Here is a 12,154-nt window from a genome sequence, read left to right as displayed (position 1 = left end):
CAGGATTGAACCCGGGCCACTGGAGCTGTGAGGCAGCAAATCTACCAGCTGCACCACCTTGTGCTGCCTTTTCCTGTATGTTCATCCTCCCGTCACTTCAAAGAAACTGTACGGAGTTTGTACGTTCTCCATGTGACCTGCGTGGGTTTTCTCCGGGATCTCCGCTTTCATCCCACAGCCCGAAGACGTACAGGTTTGTAGGCTAATTGGCTTGTTACGAATGTAAATTGTCCCTAGTGTGTGCAGGATAGTTTTAGTGTGCTGGGATTGCTGGTCAGCAAGGACTCAGTGGGCTGAAGGGCCTCTTTTGACTCTAAACGTAACTAAACTCCTACTCCAAGATTGACACAAAAAGCTGGAGTAACTCAGCGGGACAGGCGGCATCTCTGGAGAGAAAGAGTGGGTCGAGACCCTTCTTCAGACTGAAAGTTACGGGAAAGGGAAACGAGAGATACAGACGGTGATGTGGAGAGATAAAGGACAATGAATGAAAGATATGCAAAAAAGTAACAATGATAAAGGAAACAGGTCATTGTTAGCTGTTGGATGAAAACGAGAAGCTGGTGCGGCTTGGTTGGGGGAGGGATGGAGAGAGAGGGAATGTGGGGGTTGCTTGAAGTTAGCAAAATCAATATTCAGACCGCTGGGCTGTAAACTGCCCAAACGAAATATGAGATGCTGTTCCTCCAATTTGCGTTTAGCCTCACTCTGACAATGGAGGAGACAGAAAGGACAATGTGGGAATGGGAAGGAGAATTGCAGTGTCAAGTCAAGTTTATTTGTTACGTACACATACACGATGTGCAGTGAAATGAAAGTGGCAATGCCTGCGGATTGTGCAAAAAAAAGAATTACAGTTACAGCATATAAATTAAAGTTAATACAGAGAAGACAACATTTAGTCCCTGGAGTTATAAAAGTTAACAGTCCTGATGGCCTGTGGGAAGAAACTCCGTCTCATCCTCTCCGTTTTCACAGCGTGACAGTGGAGGCGTTTGCCTGACCGTAGCAGCTGGAACAGTCCGTTACTGGGGTGGTAGGGGTCCCCCATAATCTTGCTTGCTCTGGATCTGCACCTCCTGATGTATAGGTCCTGCAGGGGGGCGAGTGTAGTTCCCATGGTGCATTCTGCCGAACGCACTACTCTCTGCAGGGCCATCTTGTCCTGGGCAGAGCTGTTCCCAAACCAGACTGTAATGTTGCCGGACAGGATGCTCTCTACAGCCCCAGAGTAGAAGCACTGAAGGATCCTCAGAGACATTCTGAATTTCCTCAGCTGTCTGAGGTGGTAAAGGCGCTGCTTTGCCTTACCCACCAGTGCGGCAATGTGCGTTTCCCATGTCAGATCCTCTTTGATGTGGACTACCATCTTTGATGTGTTTAGCTACCGGGAGATCAGGTAGGTTCAGGCGGGCTGAGTGAAGGTGTTCAGCGAAGCGATCGCCCAGTCTACGTTTGGTGAGCTTCTACTCATCCAGTGGTATGCTATTGTTAAGACAGCTGGCGCATCGTTTGTTGTATGTTGTATAATATTTTCTTGAAACATAATTTGTCTTAATCTTTCACCAGGGTTGCCCAGTATGACAATATCCCGTTCATAGCGAAGGACACTGATTGTCTGCCATCTTACATAGCAAAGGGTATTGCCATGGGTGCGTTCTACTACGGGCGATGCCTGCAGCTGGGCGTGGGAACAAAACCCAATCAAATAGAAGCCAGGAAATACTTCTGCAAGGTAGGTTATAAAAATGTTGCAATAAATCAACGGGGTGCTAACACTGCACAATTCGTGCGGCACGGTGGCGCGGCGGCAGAGTTGCTGCCTCACAGCGAATGCAGCGCCAGAGACACGGGTTCCATCCTGACTCTGTACGGAGTTTGTACCTTCTCCCCGTGACCTGCGTGGGCTTTCCCCAAGATCTCCGGTTTCCTCCCACACTGCAAAGACGTGCAGGTTTGTAGGTTAATTGGCTTGGTAAGTGGAAAAACTGTCCCTAGTGGGTGGTGTTAATATGCGGGGATCGCTGGTCGGCACGGACCTGCAGGACCAAAAGGGCCTGTATCTCTAAACTGCAGCGTAGGTTTACTAGGTTAATTCCCGGAATGGCGGGACTATCATATGTTGAATGACTGGAGCGACTAGGCTTGTATACACTGGAATTTAGAAGGATGAGAGGAGATCTTATCGAAACGTATGATTATTAAGGGGTTGGACACGTTAGAGGCAGGAAACATGTTCCCAATGTTGGGGGAGTCCAGAACAAGGAGCCACAGTTTAAGAATAAGGGGTAGGCCATTTAGAACTGAGATGAGGAAAAACTTTTTCAGTCAGAGAGTTGTGAATCTGTGGAATTCTCTGCCTCAGAAGGCAGTGGAGGCCAATTCTCTGAATGCATTCAAGAGAGAGCTAGATAGAGCTCTTAAGGATAGCGGAGTCAGGGGGTATGGGGAGAAGGCAGGAACGGGGTCCTGATTGAGAATGATCAGCCATGATCACATTGAATGGCGGTGCTGGCTCGAAGGGCCGAATGGCCTCCTCCTGCACCTTTTGTCTATTGTCTAAATGAAACTAAAGGACACAGAGTACTGCAGTCACTGAGCAGGTCAGGCAGCATTTTCTCCAGGGATGCTGCCTGACCTGCTGAGTTACTCCAGCACTTTGTGCCTATCCACAGAACCTCACGCCTTGAGAAAACGTAAGAGTGTTCCGAGCTAGATATGTTTTTGTTCCTTAAATGATCTTATCATTAGTTTAGTTTATTACTATTGTCACGTGTACCGAGGAACCGTGAAGGTACAAGGTAATTGCATGCTATTCAGTCAAAGAAAACACTATTCATGATTACAATCAAGCCGTCCACAGTGTACTGACACCAGATAAAGGATTCTGCCATAATGTTGGAGGAAGTCATCCAGTCCATGAGATTCACATCAAAGATACTAGAGGAGCAAGATAGACCACTCAACTATAAAAAAAACTGTAGTAAGTCATGGTGCCATTATAGGCAGAAACTTGCAGAAACATTTAAAAAGAAAAATAACAACAATCTGTGAATTGATAGATGAGATATATTCTGCATTTTAATGGTATCATCACACATACTGTTCCCCCAAAACACTGATTACACTGCGAGAGGCAGAGCCAACGGCGGGTTTTGCTTACTAAAATGGCGGACGTTACGCTCCTTTGCATATTACACTTCAGTATAGGCGATTTCGACAGAGCTCCTCTAGTATCTTTGATTCACATCGGGCAGCAGAGGAGCCATTGTATTAGTTGTGTCCATGGCTATTCTTACTTGTATGTTCTCCCTGTGACTAGATTAGAGGATATTAGCTATAAGGAGAGGGTGGACAAACTCGGATTGTTTTCTCTGGAGTGTTGCAGGCTGAGGGGTGATCTGATATATCAAATTTTAAGAGGCATAGTTAAGGTAGACAGTCAGAACCCTTTTTCCCCGAAGTGCAAGTGTCAAAGACTAGAGGGCTTAGCTTCGAGGTGAGAGAAGCAAAGTTTAAAGGAAACTAGACCAAGTGGACCCGTTGGGCCCAAACCTCTCCTGCATTGGTGCAGCACCCTGTCCTCTCCACTCTCTCCTCAACCCCCCCCTCCCCTCTCCCTTCCTCCCACTCCCCCTTCCCCCCTCCCTCCCTCCTTCCTCCCTGCTCCCCTCCCCCTCCCCTCCTTTTAAACTTTAAAATGTGAATAACTTAATGACTGGTAGTTTGGCGATGAGGTGACAATGGTGAGTAAGGTGGGCCTAAAATTGTCGCGCTATCATGCACCGTTTTGGCTGAAGTTCAGTCACAAACAAGATAACAAACGAGGGTTTTAGTATATAGATGTACCAGGCAAGATTTTTTTTCTTACCCAGGGGTTAGTGGATGTCTGGAACATGGTGCCAGAGGTGGTGGCTGTGGAGTCAAACATGATAATGGCATTTAAAAGACTTTTGGATAGGGGCATGGATATGTCATAAGGAACAGGAGTAGAATTAGGCCATTCAGCCCTTCAAGTCTACTCCGCCATTCAATCATGGCTGATCTATCTCTCCCTTCTAACCCCATTCTCCGGCCTTCTCCCCATAAGCTCTGACACCTGTACTAATCAAGAATCGATCTATCTCTGCTTTAAAAATATCCAGACTTGGCCTCTGTAGCCTTCTTTGGCAAAGAATTCCACAGATTCACCACCCCCTGACCAAGAAATTTTACCTCATCTTCCTAAAAGAACATCCTTTAATTCTGAGGCTATGACCTCTAGTCCTAGACTCTCCCAGTGGTGGAAATATCCTCTCCACATCCGCTCCATCCAAGCCTTTCACTATTCGGTACGTTTCAATGAGGTCCCCCACCCCCCCCCACTCATCCTTCTAAACTCCAGCGAGTACGTGCCCAGTGCCGACAAACGCTCATCGTAGGTTAACCTACTCATTCCTGGGATCATTCTTGTAAACCTCCTCTGGACCCTCTCCAGAGCCAACACATCCTTCCTCAGATACGGTGCCCAAAATGCAGGGACTGGAGGAATTTTGATTATGTGCCAGCAGAGTAAGTTTAATTTAAACTGGCATCATGTTCAGCATGGACACTGTGGGCCGAAGAGCCTGTTCCTGTGCTGTACTGTTATATGTTCTAACTTACTCTATTGTGCACAATTCCATCAAGTCTGCTTCAATTCTTTTGGAATTGGACATGTTAGTGTCTCAACATTTCAGCTGAACGCAAAATAGATTGGTCTGGGTTTGACTAGTAAGGGTGTCAGGTGTTATGGGGCGAAGGCAGGAAAATGGGGCTGAGAAGGAGATACACATCAGCCATGATTAAATGGCTGAGTAGACTTGATGGGCCGAATGGCCTAGTTCTGCTCCTATCACTTATGAGCGTTCGTGGAATGAGGACGGAACTGGCAGAGCTACATTCATTGTCATGCATTATCCTGCATGGTGAAAGGAGACAATACATCGTCATGAGAGGAATAGTTTGGGTAGACGCACGGGGTCTCTTGCCCAGAATTTGGAGAATCGAGAATCAGGGGACAAAGGTTTAAGGTGAGGGGGAGAAAAATTTAATAGAAATCTGAGGGTGTAACCTTTTCACACAAAGGGTGGTGGGTGTATGGAACGAACTGCCAGAGGGGGTAGTTGAGGCAGTTCGTTCCATAACAACATATCACAACATTTAAGAAACATTTAGACAGGTAAATGGATGGGAATAAGTTTGGAGGAAATATGGGTCAAACGCAGGCAGGTGGGACTAGTGTAGGTGGGACATGTTGGCCGGTGTGGGCGAGTTGGGTCAAAGGGCCTGTTTCCACACTGTAACACTCTATGACGTAACCGAGAATATGGACAGGTACATGAATAGGAAAGGTTTGGTCCAAATGCAAATAAATTGGACTAGCTTAGAGGGGGCATCTTGGTTACTACGGCCAAGTTTGGCCAAAAGGCCTGTTTCCGTGATGTACGACTCAATAACTTATTTTTCTTTAATTCAAGGCAATTAACATGGATCGGGATATAGCGTCTGACTTACATTTTCAAGTGATAATGGAAAGGATTTAGGAAGAAGCCGCTGTGAAGAAACCTCAAATAGACTCTGCTTCTGTGGGTTAATGTTTGGGCAGTTAGGTGAAGCTTTTCATCCTGTGATTAATACCGCACCATTTTGGAAGTGGACTATTGAAGAGGTACCATTAAGTCAAGAGTAAAAGTGGCTTGTAACTCCCGTAAAGCAAAGATTCTTCAACTCCTATGTACTTGAGAATAAGTTTGGACATTATCTACCTGAGCCATTCCAAACTGAGCCGGTGCACATTTAGATCCCACGAGGTATCTGCCATAGATGTATATATATTTTTAATCATCCTCCAATACCGTATTTTTTTGTTTTGAGCTGGTGCTCTTGTGACCTTTTTTTGCTGACAAAGATTTTTCATGTGACCCGAACAATGGCTTCACTTTGGAAAAGTATCTCGAACCATTTCAGAGACGGGGGGTCACAGAATGACGAACCGAATCAAAGGAAATGGTAAGATACACCGAAGCAAAATGGTGCACATGTAAAAACCTGCAGTAATGGCAGGAAACGCAGGCAAACCGCCACAGAGAGGTCCGTGTGTGTGCGTGTAATTTGCACACTCTTCACGCGCGTGCTTCGGTTTCGCGTAGGTGCTCCAGTTTCCTCCCACCTTTCCACCGTGCTAGGTGAATTAATTGGTGACTGTAAATTGCCCTTGGTAGTGGGGGTGGTAGGAGAAACAGGTTGGAGTTGATGGGCAATTGATGAGAGAGAATAGGGAACAGCGAACTAGGTGGGGGAATGTGATCCTTGAGAATGCTCTGAGGGCCAGTGGGTTAAATGGCCTGATGAAAAGTCATTGGCTTGGAACGTTGACTTCATTTCTTTTGTCCCCCATATCCACCCTGACTCGCCGAGTGTCCCCAGTATTTGTTTGCGTCGGAGACGTCTCCATGGTTCTGAGCTAAAGCGATCGTCTTCAGAAGAAGAGAGGCACTTGGGGATGGATATTCCCAAGTCCTCAGACATGGTGGATACGAGGGAGAAAAGAAAAAGCAAGAGCAAATGTCAGACTCTGCACAAGTCTGAGAAACTAACTGCGTTCCGTGAGTAGTGTGCAAAATGGGAATACATTTTTATTAAATTTACTTAGGGATTTTTGGAAGAGTAAGACACTGAGCCTTGTATTTAGGGAGTATGTAAACTTGGGAGACAATGCGGAAGATCATGTGATATCTGCAGCAATACTGCCTTGCCACATGGGGGGGAGCACTGAGCTGAGCTTAGCTTGACCATCGTCCATGCCTGGACCTCCTTTCAACCCGAACCCCAATCTAGAATGGACCTCATCGCCAAACTACCAAAGTCATTTCTACTGTGGTATTAAACGGTCCCAGTCTGCTGGCTCGCATGATCTCCTGTCGTTGTTCCCACTTTCCAGGCCAGGCGACATTGCTCCCTGACAAATCAATCTTCAACTCTCAATTACCAGACGGGAGTCATTTTGAACTTAACCCATCTGTGTCATTGAGAGCTGAAGGGAGAAAAAAAAAATTGCCATTTTAAATTATCTTCTGTGTATTGTTTTAAAATTGTCCTTCAATACGTTGAGCTTTGAGGTCTTTTGAGCACATGTTGCCCAAAGGGACTTCTGGCGAGGCAGTTGGCAAGGAGCCTAGCGGTGGAGTTGACCAAATGTGTGAATCAGAACAGAATCCCCAGGCAATTCAGGAGCGTGATGAACAATTGCAAAGCTATTTAAAGCAGTGCAGAAGATGCTTGGTCCACACTGCAGCTCCTTGGTCCACACTGCAGCTTCTGCCACCTTGCCTCGAAACACTCTTCTTCGTCCTGTGCAATAGGTAAAATGTCGCCATAAATTCAGGTTCTCCCATCACCCTGTGGATAAGATGAATTCTTGTTTGATATGTTTTCTGACAAATGGAACAAAAAAAATATATTGAAGTACTTTTGTTAAAAGACGAAGGTTGGGTCTGTGGGTTTGATGTTGATCGACAGAAACTAGCATCAGGGGTGCGGTTTACCCCAAGTGCTGTGTGGGGTGTGAATAAATCAAAAGTGAAAACAACCCCCTCTGTCTGCACGTGGTGTTTAGTTGACAGCACTATCACAAATGCAAATCACAGAAAGAACTTGGAGTCAAAGATACTAGATAGACCACTCGACCCTAAAAGCCGTAGTGCGTCACGGCTCCATTTTAGTAGGCAGAAACTTGCAGAAACATTTAAAAAGAAAAATAACAAAAAGCTGTGAATTGATAAGATGAGATATTTTCTGCATTTTTATGGTATCATCACACATACTGTTCCCCCAAAACACTGAGAGGCAGAGTGAACGGTGGGTTTTGCCTATTAAAATGGCGGACGACACGCTCCTTTGCGTACACCACTTCAGTATAGGCGATTTCAACTGAGTGGTCCATCTTGTTCCTCTAGTATCTTTGCTTGGCGTACAGGTGCTCCTCAGCTTCCAATGGCCGAGAAACCCATCGGAAACCGAAAGTGTTGTCAGTCGAAATGCGTTGTAATACGCGCGATCACGTGGGGTTGCGGGTCGCTGCCGTTTGCACCATCGCAAAGTCGAACCATCGCAACATCGTGAGCCGGGGGAGCACCTGCGTTGCATTGCAGTTGCATGCAGAAGGGAATACACCCTTCATGTATTCACCCCAATACATGAAGGGTGTCGAGGCTTTTGGGAAGGGTGCAGAAGCATTGGAACAGAATGATGCCTGGATTACGGGGGTATATCACCTACAGGGAGAGGTTGGACAGACTTGGATTGCTTTCTCCACAACACCTGAGGTTGAGGGGAGATCTGACACAGAGGTAGAGAAGTAAAATTATGAGAGGCATAGAAAGGGTAGGCAGATCCTTTTTTCCAGGATGGAGAAATCTAAGCTATTAGAGGCATAGCTTTAAAGTGAGAGGGGCAAAGTTTAAAGGAGATGCCTGGGGCAAGTTTTAGAAATATAGACATAGAAAATAGGTGCAGGAGGAGGCCATTTGGCCCTTCAAGCCTGCACCGCCATTCATTGTGATCATGACTGATCATCCACAATCAGTAACCCGTGCCTGCCTTCTCCCCATACCCCTTGATTCCGCTAGCCCCTAGAGCTCTATCTAACTCTCTTTTAAATTCATTCAGTGAATTGGCCTCCGCTGCCTTCTGTGGCAGAGAATTCCACAAATTTCACAACTCTCTGGGTGATTTTTTTTTCTTTCTCATCTCAGTTTTAAATGGCCTCCCCTTTATTCTTAGACTATTTGGCCTCTGGTTCTGGACTCGCCCAACATTGGGAACATTGTTCCTGCATCTAGCTTGTCCAGTCCTTTTATAATGTTATATGTTTCTATAAGATCCCCTCTCATCCTTCTAAACTCCTGCGTGGGTTTTCTCCGGGTGCTCCAGTCTCCTCCCGCACCCCGAAGATGTACAGCTTTGTAGGTTATTTGGTTTTGGTAAATTTGTAAATTGTCCCTGGTGTTTAGGATAGTGTTAATGTGGTCAGCGTGGACTCGGGGGTGGGGGGGAGATGAAGGGCCTGTTTCTACACTGTATCTCTAAAGTAAATTATGAAAATAGATATGCAGGGAATGGAGGGGATATAGATTATGTACAGGTGGAGATTAGTTTAACTTGGTAATATTTGGCATGGACATAGTGGGCCAAAGAGCCTGTCCCTGTGGATATAGAACGGTTCTATATACTATATAAAGACCATCCCGCGTCACTCTCTTGCACGATTTCAGTCACTGAAAGGAAGCATGCAGGTACAGCAGGCAGTGAAGAAAGCCAATGGAATGTTGGCCTTCATAACAAGAGGAGTTGAGTATAGGAGCAAAGAGGTCCTTCTGTAGTTGTACAGGGCCCTAGTGAGACCGCACCTGGAGTACTGTGTGCAGTTTTGGTCTCCAAATTTGAGGAAGGATATTCTTGCTATTGAGGGCGTGCAGCGTAGGTTTACTAGGTTAATTCCCGGAATGGCGGGACTATCATATGTTGAAAGACTGGAGCGACTAGGCTTGTATACACTGGAATTTAGAAGGATGAGAGGAGATCTTATTGAAACGTATAAGATTATTAGGGGGTTGGACACGTTAGAGGCAGGAAACATGTTCCCAATGTTGGGGGAGTCCAGAACAAGGGGCCACAGTTTAAGAATAAGGGGTAGGCCATTTAGAACTGAGATGAGGAAAAACTTTTTCAGTCAGAGAGTTGTGAATCTGTGGAATTCTCTGCCTCAGAAGGCAGTGGAGGCCAATTCTCTGAATGCATTCAAGAGAGAGCTGGATAGAGCTCTTAAGGATAGCGGAGTCAGGGGGTATGGGGAGAAGGCAGGAACGGGGTACTGATTGAGAATGATCAGCCATGATCACATTGAATTGCGGTGCTGGCTCGAAGGGCCGAATGGCCTACTGTCTATTGTCATCAGTTGCAATATTTTAACCTGGTCAAAATTTGCTCCAATTTACTTGGAGAAGATAGCAAAAATTAGTATAGAAGTTGGGAGGATTGCATTTATATAAGAAGCTGGTGAGGCCACATTTAGAGTATTGTGTTCAGTTCTGGACACTGTGTTTTAGGAAACATGTTATCAAGCTGGAACGGGTGCAGAGAAGATTTACGAGGATGTTGCCAGGACTATAGGGTGTGAGCTACAGGGATCTGTAGCCAAGGGGCCACAGTTTAAGAATAAGGGGCAGGCCATTTAGAACTGAGATGAGGAAAAACTTTTTCAGTCAGAGAGTTGTGAATCTGTGGAATTCTCTGCCTCAGAAGGCAGTGGAGGCCAATTCTCTGAATGCATTCAAGAGAGAGCTGGATAGAGCTCTTAAGGATAGCGGAGTCAGGGGGTATGGGGAGAAGGCAGGAACGGGGTACAGATTGAGAATGATCAGCCATGATCACATTGAATGACGGTGCTGGCTCGAAGGGCCGAATGGCCTCCTCCTGCACCTATATTCTATTGTCTATTGATTTTCCCCACCAGCCTCCATTTTAAGGAAAATGGGGCATCGACCGCCATTGAAACATGCCCACAGACAAGAACGAAACAAGAAATCCCAAACCCAAATTATAAATCACACGTTACACATTTTCCACAACAGAAAGGACGGTTGCAATGAACGTTTGGTTATTTTTCATAATTTATTGCTTATAAATCATCTACACCATTGAAATCTTTGGTAAAAATAAAATCTAGCTCTATTTAACAGTAAAATATTCACATTGATCTACATATTGCACACAGCGACAATGGTCACAGACAAGGAATGTTCAGAATTGTTTCGTGTGGAGTTTGCAACTTCTACAGCACATTTCAGCACCACCAGCAAAAATAAAGCAGTCCTCAAAGGTCGTCTTAAAAAATATTTATTCAGTTTCTCACAACATTAATTACTGGCATCTGAACTTCAGAAAGAAAACTACCGGGGGTTCAGCTTGAAAAGGTGGGAAGAAAAAATAGCTTTTATGCATTGATTCAGTAATGTTGAAACAAAATTCATTCACGTAGTGCTACATCTGTGGTGTGTGGAGAAACAACAAACAGCAAAATATCCCAGCACTGTCACCTCTGGGGAACAAAAGTCCGCAGTTTGCATTTCAATTTTTAAAAAGGAAAACAGGGTCCCCTTTCGATAATTATTTTACTCCTTCACGAAGTGCTGGATAGGTTCGGGGAGACTTTCAGCTCATCCAAATGAATCCGCAGTTCTGGGCATAACTCGATCAGCAACAACTCCATCAGCGTCTGAAAGAGAAGAGGGAAGGGGAGGAACTGAAAGTGCGTCACAATCTCTAGTGTAGTTTATTCACAAAATGCTGGAGTAACTCAGCAGGTCAGGCAGCATCCCAGAAGAGAAGGAATGGGTGACGTTTCGGGGCGAGACCCTTCTTCAGACTGAAGAAGGGTCTCGACCCGAAACGTCACCCATTCCTTCTCTCCTGAGATGCTGCCTGATCTGCTGAGTTACTCTAGTATTTTGTGAATAAATACCTTCGATTTGTACCAGCATCTGCAGTTATTTTCTTATACAATCTCTAGTGTAGTTTATTGTCACGAGCACTTGGGTCGGCCTGCTGCGGACCTTTCACCGTCCGGCACAGCCTGGAATAGGCCGCGGGATTTTCTCTGCCCGGCGGGGGCTTCAATGTCGAGAGCCACGACCGCTCCAACGTGGCAACTTCAACAGCCTGACCGCGGGAGAAGACGGCAGGGGAAGAGAAAAAGACATTCTGGCCTTCCATCACAGTGAGGAGGTGACTGGAGGAGACTCACTGTGATGGATGTTTCTTTTTTTTTTTTTTGTGTTGGTTTGTGATTGTGTGTATAATTGCTTATTTTTATTGCTCTTATTGTTGGACTGTGGGTGATGAAATCTCGTTGCAAAATACTTGTTTTTTTTGGATGGCAATAAAGGTAATTCTGATTCTAATTCTGATTCTGAGGTACAGTGAAAAGCATTCCCCATTGGAAACCTACCTCACTGCCGGCTTAGTCTTTGGAACAGCTACAAGATTCAAGATTCAATTGTCACATGTACCAATTAAGGTACAGTGAAATTTGAGTTACCATACAGCCAAACTAAGTAAAAAGCAACAAGACACA

The 12,154-nt window shown here is 45.5% G+C and overlaps 2 protein-coding genes across 4 annotated transcripts in view; one reads left to right on the top strand and one right to left on the bottom strand.

Moving 5' to 3' along the window:
* Window positions 1–11,705, top strand: part of lrp2bp (LRP2 binding protein) — a 59,427-nt gene extending 47,722 nt beyond the window's left edge. The window contains exons 9-10 of one of the 2 annotated variants that reach the window (XM_078396689.1): window positions 1,570–1,735; window positions 11,591–11,705. In XM_078396689.1, the coding sequence (XP_078252815.1) occupies window positions 1,570–1,735; window positions 11,591–11,662 (238 nt within the window). In that variant the 3' untranslated portion in view covers window positions 11,663–11,705. Of the gene's footprint in view, window positions 1–1,569; window positions 1,736–5,498; window positions 7,578–11,590 lie in introns of those variants that run through there. The other variant, XM_078396690.1, reaches the window with a different exon arrangement.
* Window positions 10,687–12,154, bottom strand: part of snx25 (sorting nexin 25) — a 204,173-nt gene continuing 202,705 nt past the window's right edge. The window contains exon 21 of one of the 2 annotated variants that reach the window (XM_078396686.1): window positions 10,687–11,296. In XM_078396686.1, the coding sequence (XP_078252812.1) occupies window positions 11,201–11,296 (96 nt within the window). In that variant the 3' untranslated portion in view covers window positions 10,687–11,200. The remainder of the gene's footprint in view (window positions 11,297–12,154) is intronic. The other variant, XM_078396687.1, reaches the window with a different exon arrangement.

Source organism: Rhinoraja longicauda, chromosome 3, assembly GCF_053455715.1.
Source record: "Rhinoraja longicauda isolate Sanriku21f chromosome 3, sRhiLon1.1, whole genome shotgun sequence".
Lineage (NCBI taxonomy): Eukaryota > Metazoa > Chordata > Chondrichthyes > Rajiformes > Arhynchobatidae > Rhinoraja > Rhinoraja longicauda.
Note: the sequence above shows the minus strand (reverse complement) of the source record. Positions and strands in the feature narration are given on the sequence as shown.